Below are 19484 nucleotides of genomic sequence, written 5' to 3' on the forward strand. Positions count from 1 at the left end.
TCACCTCAAGGGCGCTACTTTGTTGAACGTCATAGCGGTGCTGCCAAGGTCTGGACGAACCTCGAGTTGGTACTGTTGGTGGACTCTCTCGCTGGATATTTGCTACAGAGTCTCCATTTTCTATCTTCATGTCACCTGTTCCTGTTCTTCATTTTACTTAACTTAACTTCACTTTATGTTTGTAATATTTATATTTTTGTAATACCTGCAACGACTGTAAAGCGCCCCTGAGGTGATATCTCACAAAAGCGGCGCTATACAAATTGTCCAATATTATTATTATAACGCCGCCCCAGGAACCATTAATTGAATAACCAACACCTCTGCCATGGGTGATCCCAAGTGGCTTACTACTTTTGGTGACTTAGAAGGGGTTTCACAGGGTTAAAGTTGTATAAGTCTTGGCAGCGGATGCGTCTACCCACCTGATTTGGAGAGACTGGTTGAGGGATATCTTTTTACCTCTGAATGAGATTAATTAACTCCTGGACACAGTGACCCAGAATCCTCCCCATCTCTCGTACATTTGTCCTTCCCAGATCTTCCTCTCCTACCTTTTCTTAAAAAAAAACCGCAACACAGCATCCGGAAAGATGTCTTTATGGAAAATATTTTCTTTGGGGCCTCCTGTATACATATTTTAGATGTTATGGTTGCATATTTAAGTACACCTCATTTATATCCCGTTCTTTTCACTAAATTGTACTTTGACTGCTACTCACCTAATTTGTATACAATACTGCCGCCCCAGTAATACTCCTAATATCATCATAGCGCTTTGGCCTCGGCCACCGTCCCTGGCCAGCGCTACACCGGATCATAGCGCCCTGGTTCCAGCGCTTCATCCGTGCACTTAGACCACGCAACATTCCTCCCTGGTCTACGCACCTTCCGTACAACCGCCTACAAGGTCCACCGCACCTTCGGCTTTCCTGTCAGCACTGGAGTACCTGAAGACCCACGTTCTTCGGCAGTTCCTGACCGTCAACGAGTCCGGTCACCAGCAGCGGCGTCGACTCACTGACCCGCGCTTCACCAGCACATCACCGCCTGCATCCGGAGTGTCCAACATCGGTCCTAAGTCATCTCTCATCACGTCCAACTGACTCAATAAAACACTGCGACCTTCACGACCTCTTTTATTTCGTGCCATCTCACTAGATCCCCAAAAACATATTTTGTTATATGAAAATGTTAGAAAAGTCACGTCACTTCATATAAAAATATTTATTCTAAAATCGGACATTTAAAAAAAAAATACAAAATGTTGCTTCATAGAATAATTTGAATTTTTTCTTGATTATTTTTTTATGGTAATTTTTTTAATGCAAACTTAAATCCCGGTATTATCTCTATCTAGCACTGTTTAAATCAAATTTCTCACAGTTATACAAAATGAGATAGCATAAATTTTATTAGACCGTGTCAGGCTGTGAGATAATCATCCAAAATACGACGGTTTTTTGTGAAGAACTAACCAACTAACTAACTATCACACCGTATCGCCGCAGGGGTAGGCAGAGAGGACGGACTGCCAAACAATGGACGGACTGTCAGACAAACCTCGGTCTTGGCACACACTTCTTGCCTCATTCATACCTCGTCTAATAAATACTCTTCTATTATTCTGACTCTTGAAATGGCTCGACTCGAGTATCTGATTCACTTGATCGTGCCATGTCTTTCTTGGGCGTCCCCGACTTTGTCTTTGCTACCATTCGCATTTGCACCATATATCCTCCTTACACTCCTTTCTTCGTTCATTTGCTCTACACGCCCAAATCATCTAAGCGTCCCTTTCATAATCTTACTCATTACGCTTACGTCAGCCTTGCACTCTCCACATTTCTCACACGATCATACATGGTTTTACCACACTTACGCCTCAGGGATCTCATTTCAACAGCATTCAATCTACTTTCATCCTTTCTCTGCTAGTTCCATGGCTCACTTCCATACTTCATTGTAGGTACCAGCACTCCATTGTGGACTGCTAACTTCGCTTCTTTGGACAATTTTTTGTTGAAGAATATCTCCCAAAATTTCCCAACCTGTTAACTTAATGTAATTATCATCCTTTTTATAAAGATTCGTCTAATATGTATACGGCAACGAATATATTTGTTATTTTATATTGACCATAACACTTATTCAATTCGGAATAGAAACTGACAATTTATAACTTTTAAGCCATTTATAATACATAATACAAATATGAAATTAACACTATTCCAGCAATTAAATTTAAATACTCGGTTCATATTTATTTCCATGGACATCTTTAATTTATTGCAACTAAATAAAAATAATTAATTAGAGTTGATTATTATTTTTCTGGCAACTCCCCTTTTATATAGTGCCTCCTTCCCCCCACCTTTTCTTTCTTCTTTTCTTCTTCAAACAGTTCCATGGCGGCGCGCGCGCAGTACGGTCGTTCGAAGTTTGAAATCTAAAGTTCTAATAACAGTGTTGTCCTGTGTTGAAATTAGCCGTCGCTTTACGAAGTTTTGTAGACTATAAAAATTGTGTAAAGTATAAAAAAATCAAAGTGGGTAAATTATATCGTAATAGTACTTAAAAAACCGTGAATTCTTAAAAAAAAATGATGAAAAACAGTGTTTTTTGTATGTTTCAAAGTGTTTTTAACTAAAATCTTTATGATAGGTACTTACCTAGATATTAAAAAGTTTGTGGTTTTTTTTGTAACTAAAGGAACTGATATTTTTCAGTATTTAAAAATGGCGTGGGATCCAAAATGCTCCTAATTTTGAGACAAAGAAGCAATAGTACAAAAAGTTATTCATTATAGATAGAGTTTAGGTATTACGCTAGCAGTCCACAATGGAATTCTTATACCATTTCTGATGAATGGCAGATAAGCTTTGATCGTAATGTGCACTTGGGTAATTAATTAGCAGCCTGATATAAATTCCCTTAAGTCGGGAATTATTATTTTTTTATTAGGGAAGTTATTTTGAATTATGTTATCTATTTTGTGCATGTAAATAGTTGTTTATTGAGTAATTGTTTAAATAAAGTTTAATTACCATAATTTGTGTCTAATGATGCGGCGGTTAGGGGAATAATTACCCACAATTCAGGGTAATTAAAATATCAACATTTTGACGTTTTCGATAATTTCCAAAAAATTTTAAAGTCTCATCAAAATACTCTTATTAATATGATATATTTGTAAAAAACATGAAATTTATGTCGGAAACAATCTCGTGGAGATTTAGATCTGCTATTCAGATGAAAATTCATGCAATATTCCCCATTTCGGGAATATTCCCATCACTTAGAACTAGAAATGGGATTCCTTAGGCGTAATGAACAGTTTTGGATGTTAGAGCAAATGGTCACATAAAGGAGTGTATCTACAACCGTATATTATGTATGCTTATGAATGAAGCTAGGATATTTCTCCAAAACAATGTATGTCGTTCCAACGTCTCTGCTTCTCCCTTTGGAGAAATTACTTCATGTTAAGATAGTTAGGTTAGGTTAGGTACCTACCTTCTACCTCTAGGTTTAAATAAAGATCTTAATTTCATTAATTACCTTCGTTAACTCTCTGAAATCTCAACCAGTGCAGAAAAATCAGGAAACCTGACTTTACTTGTCAAGATTAACCCTAAGAAATTTAAACAAAAGAATTATACGTTTCGAATATAGAATTAAAATAATTTTCTGTCAAAATGTTATATTATAAGCAATAGGTACTTAATCGCTTGTCGGAATTCTTGTTAATCAGTTCCAATTTTGAAATGAACAATTCAAATAATTTTCTGTTAAAATATTATATTATAGGTAGGTATTTTTCGCTTGTCTGAATTCTTGACTTATCAGTTAGTTCCAATTTTGTAAATGGCAATTAAATTTAAACTAAATCCGAGTTCATTGAACCAGAGTTACAATTTACAATCACAGACACACAACCGAAATTAGTATTTTTGTTTACATATAACAATAATACCTAATAACATACAACAGTTATATTAAAATTAATTAAATATTATTATTTATGATTGTGCTTAGACTTCAAGCGGTTTAGCGACAAGATCTGAATAGTTAGGTACTTCCAAACCTTCGTCCTCCAACTTCCTACCCCCTCCTTACTTCCTTCAATTTTACAAAATGAAAAAACACCTCACCGATGTTTTATAATTATTATTTACATGCACTAAAAATGCACACAACTAAGAACTCTGGGAATAGTTTGATTTTTGGTAGGTATTTTCATAAAAATATCCAAGAATTGCCAATCATTACAGAATTTTATTATTATCATTAGCATTTTGGTGTTTGCAGTATCACCCCGGGCTGCACATAGATTTTGGCAGCGGGGGTAGGGAGTCATAAACGTTCACAAATGAGTCTACCATTAGAAATTGCACTCGGAACGCGAGAATTGTTTCCCTCGAATTGCGTTTATAGATGAGTCTGCAAATGGGATATTAAGTTGCGTTCAAAACACAAGACTGGTTTAAACATAGAAGCAATTCTGCATAAGGTCCACTCGGAACATGCGAACGGTTTCCTTCTAAATGCGTCTGCAAATAAATCCACAACTGTAATTTTATCTGTAAGCCAGTCCCCAGTTTAATTAGCATTACACTCATAATTTATTATTACACATTTAATTCCTTATTAGCAAAATAATAAGAAATTAAAAAGGTTGTTGGATCGCTTACATATTTCATTCTAGTAACGTAGGTGCATACGTAAATACCTTTCAGTTATGTTAGACTTTTCTCTGGGTTTTTTAATAATGTCTTAAAAATGAATCTGAAAAACCGTGAAAGAAAACCGTTCTCGCGTTCTGAAAGTAATTTTTTAATACTGTTTTTGATAGTGCTCGCGGGTTGCATCAAAAAGCATCGCGGGTTGCAGGTTCCTACATTAATAATAATAATAATTGGATAATTTGTATTGCGCCATTTTTGTGGAAAATCACCTCAAGGGCGCTGTACAATTTATTACCTATTCGTAGTGTCTATCTAATTTTATTATTTACGTACAGATTCAGAAAAACATACTTACCTGGCTTGTCGTTATCCTATGAAACACCAATATCGCCGACAAACCGATCGTCCACTGGTGCCATTGAAATTTCGCCCTAGTTTGAATTTTTGAGATGCGATTTAAACGTGTATGCCATGAAAAAGTGCATAAAAAATATACAAGAATCGCTTGCTCTTGAAACACTTAAGAGGAAGCTACAAGCCAAAAATGTTTATATTCTTGGTATACCTTATATCGAAGGTAATAGGCATTAAAATCGCTTGACAAACGGAGTCTAGAAACGTTCGATTTCAAGCAAGAAACTGGTTTTTATTTATTTTGTAAATAATTTCATAAGAAAGCAAAAAAGTTAATCAAGTGAAACAGTCACAGATAATCTTAGCTATAATACAGTATTTTTTTAAGTTGTTTCCTTTACGCGTTCATACATTTCTATTGAAAAAAATATTTTTTGTAGTAGTTTGCATTTATATTTTTTATTTAGTAATTTATTTTTTTATTTGTATTTTACTCAAGCGAAGCGATAGGAAAACCTTCAATTTATCTAAAGCATATTTTTTGGTATTCATAATGTACACCAATTCGTTATAAAGATTAATCAAAATAGTGATTTGGCATTAAGCTTCGCCTTGGTTTGTATGATAAGGCACACTTCATTGAATTCGTTCAAGTAATTCAGGGCAATTTATCACAGATGTGGCTATTTTTTGTAAAAATAGTACGTCTGCAGAATGTGTTTGACTCCTTGACGTAATTTGATTATGACTTATGTTCGTAAGCACTTTGACAATTTACATTTATCGTATACAGGGCCCTTTACTCTTGGCGACTAGAATGCAGCAATCTGTTCGCAGTTATAATATGAGTTGTTATTGTAAGTTAATGGCAGTTTATTTTAAAACAGCGGACGTTTGTGTTAGTTTAGGATCTTGTTCTTGTGAAGCGGTCACTGAGTTATTTTCTTTAAAACTTTATAAACATTCACAAGGCTTAACATAACAACGAGAATGCTTTGCATTTCGTTGCAATGACTTCATACCACGACAGAACCTATAGATATTAGACGTTAGTTTTATAGTGCTGGTTAGTTAGAAGTTAACTAACTAAATAATAATAATTGGATGACTTGTATAGCGCCGTTTTTGTGCAAAATCACCTCAAGGGCGCTGTACAAATTTATAATACATTTCTACAGTGATCTATGTTATTACTAACTATTTATGGAGATAATATACAGTACAATACTTACCTGGTAGGTCATTTGAGATTAATACTTAATTAACATTATCTAATTGTTTATTTGCGAAATTTAGAAACAGGATCTAGGACATAATTAAAAAATTGGATATAACTGGACTTTCTCGCAGGAATGGTATATTTTATTTAAGGGTATGACAGCTTTTAAAAGCGTAAGTTTTTAGTTTAGACCTGAATTCTGTTGGACTTGTTATGGATCTTGTTCTTCGTTGCGGACGTGTTTTAACCGCTCCGGTTTGTTTGATCCTTTCAGAAGGTTTCCCTTGCTAAGAGATCGCTGAAAATTGTTCAGCATCCGTGTTTTATATAGTGCTTACCTTCTTATTTCACGAAATGTGCGTAACTTCTACCGTTTAGCCGGAATTTGCAATTATTATAGCATTTTAAACCGATTAATTTTTAAAAGTGAAGCTAGAACGAAGATTTCTCAATGCAGTCGAAGATTTTATACCTGACTCAAGTGTCAAGTGGTGTTGGGATTTACGGGACCGTTTCAACCGAGGATGTCTGCATGGAGGACAGATAAGCCATATTTTGTTTAAAGTTTTTGTCTTTGTTTTTATTTTCTGTTTTTGTTTATGTATTTTGTTACAGATGACACTCATAAACTTCACTTTGACTTTGGTTTAAGATTTTGCTTATGATAGCCTGCGATAAGCGAGCCCTAAGGGTCTGAGACAGAGGTGTGAAATCGTCGGATCACGACAATAGAAAGAATGTATTGGAGCCAGAAAGGAGTCTGAAAGGGTCGAGAAGATGCACTAGGTGGCATGAAAGGCTGGGAGGTGACTGGAGAGACTAAGGTAAACTAGGATGAGGTGATTTTGCACAGCGGTGCTGCCAAGGTCTGTTATCTATGTGAGGATATTGTGTCGGCGCTCTTTATTGGCAGCAGACACATGTCAGCGCTATATTAGCGGCGGACACATGCCTGAACGGATGACGAGCCTCGTGCTGGCACAGTTGGTGGACGGGGTAGTCTCTCTCCCTGCAGCAGCTGGTACAGTTCCTTCGCTACCTAGGACTCTTGCAGCAGAGTCTCCATCTTCTGTCTTCGTCGAGCGTCACAGCGGTGCTGCCAAGGTTTGTTGTCTATGTGAGGATGTTGTGTCAGCGCTCTTTATTGGCAGCAGATACATGTCAGCGCTATATTGGCGGCAGACACATGCCTGAACGGATGACGAACCTCGTGCTGGCACAGTTGGTCTAAATAACAAATGTAGATCCTAGGAAATAAATTGTACAGCGCCCTTGAGGTGATTTTTCACAAAAACGGCGCTATACAAATTATCCAATTATTATTATTATTATTATTATTATTATTAGTTCCGGAGGGAGTTTATTCCAAGCCTTCGGCCCAGATACTCCGAAAGCGCGATCACCAAACTTAGTATTCGGCTTGCGCTTAGGTTCTATCAGTCTGCCTACAGCTGATGATGTTGCTGATCTAAGAGTTGACTGCCTCAGACCAGTGTTTTCCGGGACGCGCAGTTCAGAGATGTAGGGTGGGGCCATTTCATTGATGGTTAACACCATCCAGCACAGTTTGTACTGGATTCTTTAAGGGCACTTGAGCCAGTGAAGGTTACGAAGGTGTTCTAAAATGTGTGAATATTTAGAAACCCCGTTTATGAGCCGTGCTGCTGCATTAAACACTGATTGAAGTTTGTCAATTTGATATTTTGGAAGGCTGGCATAAATGCCGTTGCAGTAATCGAGACGTGAGACTACATAAGAGTTGATATGTAGATTTGTTGCTTCTGTAGGAAGGTTAAAAACTAACTCAATCACCATCACGCCGTTTTCCCGGAGTAGGCAGAGAGCACTTGGCACATGCTGTTTCCTTAATGAGTTTTCATTTTGAGTTGGAGGGAACTATTCATTGGATTCTACAGTCGGTGACTTATCAGGGATGCACAGATTCACGGGGTGAGGTTTGTCCAGGTCTTGGATGCGTCTGCACATCAGCTGCGTGGCGGGCCGGATCTGGAGAGGCAGGTTGAAGGAGACGCTTTGATCTCTCCTCCCGGACTCTCGACTTAACGCCTTACACCGCAGTGGGATCAATTCATATGTTACTCCTGGACATTCTAGATTCCTACCAACCCCTCAAACATTTTGCTCTCCTTCTATCCGTTAAAAGACCCTCCACACAGCATCACCAAAGATGACAAAGGCCCTGAGAGAAATTATTTTCCTCGTGGCCTCCAGTGTGGAATGTAAAAAAAATCGTACAGGACGTCATAGATACACCCTATTCTGTTATTCTGACTCTTGACATGACGCGATTCAAATATTTGATTCGCTTGATCGTGCCATGTCTCCTGACTTCATCCACCATTCACCTGCGCGTATTCATATTTCATGACGCATCGCTAGTCATATTATTATCCCCACTCTCCTTTATTTGTTCTTTGGCTCCACATGCCCAACCCATCTAATCGTTCCTTTCTTAATCTTACTCATTATTCATTCTCATCAGTCTTGCAATCTTTCCGGATCTCCACGTTTGTAACACGTATCATTCATGGTTTTAACACACATACGCCTCAGGAATCTCATTTCTACTTTCAATCCTTCCTCTGCCAGATCCAGGCCTCATATATCAGGTAATTCAGGGTTGGTATCAGAACTCAGCTGTGGACTGCTAGTCTAGCTTCTTCGAACAACTTTTTTTATTAGCTGTCCACTACTAGTTATTAGTTACTAACTAACATTATTTTGGAAATATAAGATCACACGCGGTTCCAACAAGCACTCCAAAATAGCTGAAGTTTACCCGCGCGTTGTTAGACTTTTCTCTACTTTATAATATCCATGTAGGTATTATATATGTACACCTTCCAGAAGAAATTCTCTAAATGATAGTGAAAACCCTATCAAACTCCGTTGCATAGTTTAAAAGAACATACAGACGCGTATAGTTACTTTGTTTTATACTATTTAGAGATTTCAATGTATTGTCACGATTACGAATTTACTAAATGTTTATCAGGAAACGGCCTGTAATCCCGTTTTTAGTTAATTATGATCTGGGATGTTCCCGAACGTTCCAGACTATACACGAATATTCCAAGATGTTCTAAAATGTTGTGGAATGCTCTCGAATACTCTCGAATGTTCAAGTAATTTCTAGAGGGCGAATCTTCCAGCCCTTATATCTTCAAAACCACGCCTTTCCGGTAAAAACGGGAACCTTCTTCATGGATGAGGGATAGAGGGCTTCCACACCATATAACTCCCTTGATAATACCAGGACTCGTTTCTTACTTTTAGCGGCATGATTGTACACTTACTTTTATAATATATATTGATTAACGGCACAAGTGCCATTTTCGTACGTATTGTTATTGACAGTCATAGTAGAAAATATAAATAAAAATAATACTATTTAAGTAAACAAGACAAAATGAAAGAAAAAGGTAAACATTAGTACAAAGTTAATGACAGAAATGAAGAAGAAACAAAAACAAAAAATGCAGGGTCCTCGTTAAAATATGCACTGCAAAAAGGCTTCCTTAGTAGAGCTTTATACTACAGGGTTTTCCAATAAGAGGTGTTATTTTGAATAGCCCCCTATTTCGGTAGATGTTAATTTTGAAGCTGTCATTTTTTGACATTTGACAAGTAGAAGTTACGCCATTAATAAAAACAGAACGATACACGCTTCAACAACGCATTGAAATTATTAAAATTCACTTGAGTGAATCATATGCAAATCATCTTGAGTGATGAGGCCCATTTCCACCTCGGTGACTTCGTCAACAAGCAAAATTGCCGCATCTGGGGCTCGGAAAACCCAACAGTTATTGTTGAAAAGCCTCTCTATCCTCAATGTGTGACTGTTTGGTGCGGTTTATGGTCCAGCGGAGTCATTGGACCTTACTTTTTCGAAAATGAGGCTGGAGCAACAGTTACGGTGAATGGATTGCGCTATCGAGAGATGATTATTGAATTTTTATTGCCGGAATTGGATGGTATTGATCTCGACAACGTTTACTTTCAACAAGACGGCGCTACGTGCCACACAAGCAACGAATCCATTGATCTTTTACGATTGAATATCAATATAAATCATCTTATTGGAAAACCCTGTACAATAGAGGAGTGTTAAAAACATCAGCTAATATAGCATAAAAGTTACCAATGGTGTGTAATCTTTTTATAACAGAATTTTAGCCTGAAACCGTAGTATGATTATCACAATAATACACACTGGGGAACCTTGAATTAATGTTGAAACATGATAGTGAATTAAAATTAATAAATCAGGGTTATGTGACAGTGTATCCATGTAAATATATAACTCAACCATTTGGCATTTCATCTATCTGTATATATATTTTATTACGTTCTGGTTCCGGTTCAAGATGGTGGCCGTTAACGGTTCAGTGTAGACTGTTTTTGAAGTGTGAATTCGCATTTTTTCAATATTATTGTACCCACCCATCCGTATGAAGAAATTTTGAAAAAAGAATTGTTATTGAGATAGTGACGTTTCTTTGAATAAATTGCCTATTTTAAACATAAACAAAATAATGTTAATAATTAACTAGGTAGGTATTTAAGTACCTACATACAAATCTGCTGATTTCAGAGGAAATTTTGTTTTTGATTTATTAAATAAAAGAAAATGAAGAAAATTCCTTTTTGGATGGAATAATTTTAAACACAAAAAAATTCTGATTTATCCATAAATTCTTTGTAATTGCGATATTTTTTTTGCTTTGAAACTGGTTAATTAATCTTATATGTTTACTACTGCAGAAAAAAAAACATGAATGTTATTCATTATTTTCAAAAGAAAACTAATTTTACTTGACCCAAAAAAATGGCAGAGTGCAATATTTCGGAGTTATCGAGTTGAACCCGTGCAGAACGTTTTGCTATAATCGTAATATTGGAATTGTCATGTCATCACAAACATTGTTCAGAAACAATGAACTTAGTTCATTCGCTATTCTGCGTATCGTTATTCATTTAATACTGTTACCGTTACAAAATTGTGACGTATAATTCCCTCGAATACTTTAATTTTTTAAACCATTCGTATGCTTGGTTTAACTCTAATTGACTAACTAGCTCAGGCACGGTGTAATGACTAAGCCAGTCAAGTTTGCACATCAGAAGCTGGGTGTACTGTACAGGGACCGCAGATACTGCATATAGTGACCCTGTACAAATCTTAATTGCGCCCCACTGTTAAATCTGACAGCCACCTTTGTTCTGGAGCCCTAAAATACCTGAAAATAACCCTTGACCCTTGTTTGATAGATGCAATCAGAGCACAGGTGTAAGGTAGGTATACTGTCGTTTTACTACCGGTATTAGACTGGCGTAATTGATCCCTTCGGCATCGCTGTTTAGACGGGAAACATTTAAAACGCGCGCCCAACATATGCACACGGTTGACATGTGTCACATGAGAACGAGTCCTTCTACGACTCGTTCTTGAGTTCAACATCTTGGCTGTTGAAAGATTTTCCGGCCTCTGTGTTTCCTCCCTCCTACAACATAGGTATCTTCAAGACCCATGTTCACTCCTTCCTCTCCTAATAAAGACCATCCACACAGCACCCCCCAAGATTACAAGGCCTCCTGTGTGGAGTTAGTGTAAAAAAATGTTATTTCTTTTTGGTACTTACTAATTTTAAGCAATCATTTAACTGGATGGATTTTTTAACTGATTAATTTTTTGGGATGTTATGCCGTGCTGTGCTAACTTCTTCTTTAGCCAACGTTCCTGATAGCCTTACAGTGTTCATTAGACTTAAAAATAGTCGGTAATCTTTTGTTTATTATTTTTTTGTCAAAATCTCCAGTTTGATAATGCATTCAGAAGGCGAAATAGCTGTCAGGCCTTATAATAATTACGCGGTAGAACTTGTTTATAAATAAACTGGTTTTGTTGTAAATTGAATATTATTAATATTATTGGATATATAAAAAAAATATATCTTCTATAAAATAGAATGTTTGTTTGTTTGTCCCTAATAGACTCAAAAAGTATTGGGCGGATTACGCTGAAAATTTCAAATTTAAAATTTTGTTCTTTTTTTTTGCATTTAGGCATTTCACCCTGAAAAGAGTGCTTTGTAAATTTTGTTCTTATTGGTGGCATTAGTGTTTAGAGAGTGGTTTAAATGGTGGACAAAGTCGGGGACGCCCGAGGAAAAATTAACGCATAATCTGTGCTCTGGAATGATTTTAACTAACTTAACCATCACGCCGTTTTCCCTAGGGGTAGGCAGAGAGGTCGGTCCGCCAAACAACTCGGTCTTGGCACACACTCCTTGTCTCATTCACATTCATACATCATCTCATACATACTCTTATATTGTTCTGACTCTTGACATTGCCCGACTCAAGTATCTGATTCACTTGGTCGTGCCATGTCTTCCTCGGGCGTCCCCGACTTGTGCTACCATTCGCATTTGCATCATATATCCTCCTTACACTCCTATATTCGCTCATTCGCTCTACATGCCCAAACCATCTAAGCGTCCCTTTCTTGATCTTACTCATTAGGTACGCTTACATCAGCCTTGCATTCTTTGCGGATCTCCACATTCCTCACACGATCATACATGGTTTTACCACACATACGCCTCGGGAATTTAATTTCAACAGCATTCAATCTACTTTCCTCCTCTCTTTGCCAGTTCCATGCCTCACTTCCATACATCAGGGTAGGTACCAGCACTCCGTTATGGACTGCTAACTTCGCTTCTTTGGACAATTTTTTGTTAGCGCCAACTGCGTTCAGTCCTCCATTAATGGAGTTACCTGCATTTCTCCTTCTTTCAATATCTCTGTCAGCCTTCCCATCTCTCTAGAACAAGGCTGCCCAACCCCAGGCCCGCGGGCCACAATATGGCCCGCGAACGAATTATAAGTGGCCCGCGTGAACCATTTTCAAAAAACCCGCCAATTCGAAAAAGTGTCGCGGGCCCGCGGTAAAACAAACAATGCAGCTTGCCCATCTTGTAGCCACCCCCCCCCCCCATGGAATTCGAAAAATTGTTGTGGGGAATCACATATGATGTTTTTGCGTGCGCGGAATTTTTTCTCAGCGAAGTTCCGTAACAACCCCCCCCCATGGATTTCAAATGTTTTGTGGATTTTGAATTTTTTTTGTGGGGAATTATGTTTTATAGAAATTCTCTAACAACCCCCCCCCCCCCCATGGAAATAGGAACCGTCAGGTATGCAGTGGCCCGCCAGTGATTCAAAATCGTCAATTTCGCCCAACTGTTAAAAAGGTTGGGCAGCCTTGCTCTAGAACAGGGGTCTCCAAACTTTTCAGCCGGAGGGCCACATTGACTACTCCAGTGAGTTCGGAGGGCCAAAACCGTTTTAATTTCTAGACACCCATATTTTCTGTCCTAGGGAGGGGGGGGGGGTAGACAATAGAATTTTCAGGGATGAATATATAGCTTTAGATAACGTAGCTTTGAAGATATTTTTTGATTCTCGTTTCTCAGACCTTGATATCATTGCGAATCAAATAAAGATTTTTCAAAAAAAACCTCTTGATATATTCGCGCGATACTTGTGGACGCAATGTATTGGTGCCAAGTACCTCGCCAACGAGCATATTTATTTATTCGCACGAAGAAATTCGCCATTAGCTGTCGCGGGTCCTTGATGACACTGGTCATAAGATGTCGCGGGCCGGATGGAAGACACTGGCGGGCCGGATACGGCCCGCGGGCCGTACTTTGGAGACCCCTGCTCTAGAACATACTTCCTAAATACACAAACTCATCCACCTGCTCCAAGTATTCCTCATTCACAGCTATATTGCACACTGTTTTCGTACTCTCTCTTTCAAACACCATTAATTAAGACTTACTTACATTCATCATTAACCGGTCAGCAACGTAAGCAGATATACACGATAAAATAACGATAGCAGTCAAGTACAATAAGCGTGTTTACACGTCAACGCGTGTGTTTCCACAAAAATCGTCATAACTCCGTTATTCTTCTAGTGACATCCCTAAAACAAGAAGTAGAATATTCGTATTGAATGAAGCTTCACATCTCTATTCAAAGTTATCCATAGAAACCCGTAAAAAGACCTACTCAGTGGAAGCAAATTTTACCCGCCAAATCGTAAAACGACGCCAAGAAAGCCGTTTGACGTGCCGACCCGCCTCGCAAGTTTAATTATTTTTTTAAAAATATATTTTGTATGAAATGGTCAAAAAGTGAAGTGACAGAATTGTTTATTGTACATTTGTACGATGAAATAAGTGTTTTTTTTTACATTATCCGTGATTTTAGTATCGTTTTTACATAAAACATTACAGGTGAGTCATTTTTACAATTTTTTCATGTTTCCATTCTAAATTTAAATATTTACAAATGTTAATATTTATTTATGATACAACAATTTGAAAGCCTATTTTGTAACCTTTCTAAAACAGTTTTTACTATTCGGCTCCGTTCAGTAATGTTTCATTTATAGAGCTTTGATTGTGAGGCGGTAATAACACAACGTTTTCGTGAAATTGACATTTCAATAAAGACATCTTAGCTTCAAGTTCGCGAAAAGTCGGAGGGGTTAACTCATTCTGCATGCATACTTCGTTCATCCTAGACACGAGAGACTGCAGATCATCTATACTATTAGCATATACACTATACATTAGAGGCGACAAGTGTGTGCCAAGATCGAGTTGTTTGGCGGTCCGTCCTCTCTGCCTACCCCTGCGGGGAAACGGCGTGATGGTTAGTTAGTTATATAAAGTAAACCATTTCAATTGTTACGATAAGATTATTTGTCACCTTAAAAATGCACCCAGTTTTCAAGTGACTGGAATTTAACCTCAAAACATCCATGACACCTAGTAACGCCAGGTACACGTCAACTAGTTCAATATATTAATTTCTAATTAAAATGGAGTTCTAAAAATTAATCTTGAAAACAAACAAATACTCGGTAATCAATAATGATTTGTCTAGACTCAAGTCAGCATTTATTGATATAATAGTATTAAACCAATTGGCAGATAATGACTTTATATGTAGTACTTAGAATACAAAATTAATTCATTTTTTTATTCCGCCAATTAGACAAAAATTCTATAAAAATGACAAATTCCTGGTATGTTTTTCGTGTCGATGCGCCCCGCTGAGTTGGACGTTGTAAACTATTTGAGTTATTGTTTGTAATTTATTATTAATAATAATAGGGAATTTAATTGATATTCTGTATGCTGATTACATAATAAAAATGCCAATAGAATTTCTTGGAAACGAGGCAGATAGTTAAATCCTCAGATAAGTGTTGAGTGATAAATTGATTATGGACTATTCGTTGCTCGGAGACTTTTCTCTACTTTCTATATATACAATATGCATGTATTATATATGTTAACCTTCCGGAAGAAATTATCTAAATGATACTGAAAATCCTTTCAAAATCCGTTGCGTAGTTTAGAAGAACTAAGCGCACAAACAAACAAACGCGGATAGCGACTTTATTTTATACTATTTAGAGATAATAGAGAAGAGATAGTAAATTGTTGGTTATCTAGAAGGAATTGGTAAATAATATATCGACTCTCAGTTGCTCCCTGGTGATATACAATAATAATTCGCAAGCGAAAGAGTTATTCTAATTCATAGGAAAAAAATCAATGTTATTTAATTCTGAACAATTTACGAATCAGATTTTTTAAATGTGAATCACAATTACTCCCAGCAATCTGGAGCCAGTGAGACTATGGTATCCCCAATTGGAATATGTTGTGATGCTGAAGGTAGTGGAGAGGGGAAGAAGATGGGGAAAGGGTAGTTGGGGAAGTGCCTGGCAATTCAGATCTGGTCACCAAACACGGCCAAAGCTATTTCAAGCGACGTTTCATTTGTGAATGTTGGTCTTACACCAGGGCGATACTGAGAGTATTTTCCACTCTAGGACGTGCCGTAAATATACTATATATTATTTTAAATGAGTAAATTGTGAATAACACAAAATTGATCAATAAAATTTACTTATGCTCGTCGGGATTGAACCCGCGACTTTCGGTTTACTCGGACGTCGTGAGTTCAAATCAAGTCCATTTTATTACTATTAATTTGTCTTATTTATTATGTGGTAGGTACCTCTATTCGCGGCACGTTCTAAAGTGGAAGATAATTTCAGTATCGCCCTGCTTAAATACCACAATTGAGGATCGTAACGTTGCTTGAAATGGCATTTAATTGAATAGCCAGGTACTTCCCCACCTTCCTCTTTCTCATCGTCTTCCCCTGCCTCTACCATCAGCCTCACAATACATCCCAATAGGGCAGGGGTTCCCAACCCCGCGCCCGCGGAACGATTCGTATGTGCCCGCCACTATTCGAAAGTGATTTTTTTTTTGAGTGCCTAGGTTTATTAAATATGTTTGCGATATTGTATGTATGGGTGGTTCCTTTGCTGACAGTACTTGTCGCAACCTGTCTAGCGGTGAGCCAGACTGCACTCTTCACGCTAGCCTGGAACGGAGAGTTCTATTTGCACATCACTCCTTGTACACGCAGAAAATCCGAAGTGAACGAATGCCACGAACTGAGCCGATGAACGCCGAAGGCGCCAAAACACATGGCACGTGACTCTGACAGCTCTGTCTGTCAGTTAAAGCAATAAGCCTGGCCCCGACAGCCAAACTGACAGTAGTCACGTGCTCGTACCGTCCCGATCGGTTCGGCGATCATCGGCTCACTTCGGGTTTTCGGCGTGTACAAGGAGTGATGTGCAAATAGCATTCTCCACCTGGAACCGTGTTGTTGTCATTTTGATTGCGATTTCTGCCCGAGTTTGTCGATTAAAAATAGGTGGTGCCCGCCACCCTACCGATATTTTAGAATGTGCTCTAGAGTACAAAAAGGTTGGGAACCCCTGCAATAGGGGATGCTATAGTCTCACTGGCTCCAGATGGTTGTGAGCAGTTGGGACTCTTGAATGGTACTAACATAGAAAATAAATCGTTTTTCTGATGATCAACTTATTTCTATTACGTCTAGTTCCAATGTTAAAGTGTTAAACTTGTTTTGAACGATAAATATTATAATTTTCAGAGAAATGATGAAAACCTAGCACCGTTATAAATACAAGCATGCTAGTAAAACACTGCTAAATATCATGTTACTCGAAATAACTTACGTTGAAGTGCAATTATTCAACAAAACTGTTAAATAAAAAGTTGATAATAAAGTACTTTGATAGTGATTAAAGTTCTCAAGTTACAAGTTTGACTATTGTGGAACACAAAGGATCTAAAATTGTGCTAAACCTAAAAGCTAATGCTAGTGAAAAGCATGCATCATTAAACAGTGTATAATAGGCTACTTCTGTATTGATTTTATTAAGTATTGTAAAATATCCAAAATAACAAACCGTCTCAGAGGTCACCAAACAATATAGTATGTGCGTCATTTAGCATGCAAGTGAAAATCTAATTTACGCAGCGCTCCAGTCAAATCATTTGATAAAAGGCGTGCGCTAATAGCATACAAGTGAAATCCATCAAATCAAGTGACACAAGACATCGTCTTCGCGTGATTGTGAAATCTATCTAGTGAAGAAAAAACTGTTTTGCGCAGTGTTCCTTTTAAACCAAGTTACATAAGGCACGCTATACTAGCATGCCCGTGAAAATCTAATTGAGTTGCGCAGATTCCCATTAAATCGGGTGACACAAAGCAGTGTCTTCGCATGCGTTACTAGCATGTCCGCGTAGCATGCGCGTGCTGTGACGCGCCCAGGCGGCAGCATGCTCCAACACCAGCCGCTGGGCGAGTACGGGGCCATGTCGGGCCCGCAGGGGGGCAATGTTGGAGGGGCAGGGCAGGCTGCAAGAGACGCAGCCTTATTGCCCTCGTTCGGGTTCACGCAGGAGCAAGTGGCATGCGTTTGTGAGGTGAGTCTTAATTTTATTAATAAACTAACTAATTAAACATCACGCCGTTTCCAGAGACCGTCAAACAACCCGGTCTCGGCGTACACTCCCTGCTTTATTTATTATTTATGATTCTGTTATTCTGACTCTTGATACACAAGTATAGGTTCATTTCGTGCCTTTCCTTCTATATGCCCAAGGCCCAACTCAATCTTCCCTTGTTTAAGGCGAAGCTTAATGCCAAATCACTATTTTGTTTCATCTTTATAACGAATTGGTGTACATTATGAATACCAAAAAATATGATTTAAATAAATTGAATGTTTACCTATCATTTCGCTTGAGTAGAATACAAATAGAAAAATAAATTACTCAATAAAAAATATAAATGTAAACTACTAAAAAAATATTGTTTTCAATAGAAATGTGAACGCGTAAAGGAAACAACTTTTAAAAAAATACAGTATTGTAGCTAAGATTATCTGTGACAGTTTCACTTGATTAACTTTTTTGCTTTCTTATAAAATTATTTACAAAATAAATAAAAACCAGTTTTTTGCTTGAAATCGAACGTTTCTAGACTCCTTTTATCATACCCACCATACCAGAACCACCCTCCACCTTCCCACCCTTTCTTTCTTTAAAAAGACCCCCAAAGTTGATATACTCAGGTATATTAACTATAATTTACATATTCCTGTACAAAATATTGATTACAATATCTCTATTGAAATAATAATAATAATTGGATGATTTGTATAGTGCCGTTTTTGTGCAAAATCACCTCAAGGGCGCTGTACAAATATACAGGGTTTTCCAATAAGAGTTGTTATTTTACTATTCAATCGTAGAAGATCAATGGTTTCGTTGCTTGTGTGGCACGTAGCGCCGTCTTGTTGAAAGTAAACGTTGTCCAGATCAATACCATCCTATTCCGGTCATAAAAAATCATTTATCATCTCTCGATAGCGCAATCCATTCACCGTAACTGTTGCTCCAGCCTCATTTTCGAAAAAGTAAGGTCCAATGACTCCGCGCAACCATAAACCGCACCAAATAGTCACACGTTGAGAATAGAGAGGCTTTTCAACAATAACTCTTGGGTTTTCCGAGCCCCAGATGCGACAATTTTGCTTGTTGACGAAGCCACCGAGGTGGAAATGGGCCTCATCACTCAAGATGATTTGCAATTGATTCACTCAAGTGAATTTTAATAATTTCAATGCGTTGTCGAAGCGTGGATCGTTCCATTTTTATTAATGGCGTAGTTTCTACTTGTCAAATGTCAAAAAATGACAGTTTCAAAAG

At 37.7% G+C, this 19484-nt stretch overlaps 1 protein-coding gene across 2 annotated transcripts in view; it reads left to right on the top strand.

Moving 5' to 3' along the window:
- Positions 1 to 2423: 2423 nt before the first annotated feature.
- Positions 2424 to 19484, top strand: part of LOC149409641 (protein sine oculis-like) — a 102920-nt gene continuing 85859 nt past the window's right edge. Inside the window, exons 1-2 of one of the 2 annotated variants that reach the window (XM_089649642.1) lie at positions 2424 to 2552; positions 17356 to 18197. In XM_089649642.1, coding sequence (XP_089505768.1) covers positions 18051 to 18197 — 147 coding nt within the window. In that variant the 5' untranslated portion in view covers positions 2424 to 2552; positions 17356 to 18050. The remainder of the gene's footprint in view (positions 2553 to 17355; positions 18198 to 19484) is intronic. The other variant, XM_089649641.1, reaches the window with a different exon arrangement.

The sequence above is a fragment of the Hesperophylax consimilis genome, chromosome 30 (assembly GCF_061612785.1).
Source record: "Hesperophylax consimilis isolate HC1 chromosome 30, BYU_Hcon_1.0, whole genome shotgun sequence".
NCBI lineage: Eukaryota > Metazoa > Arthropoda > Insecta > Trichoptera > Limnephilidae > Hesperophylax > Hesperophylax consimilis.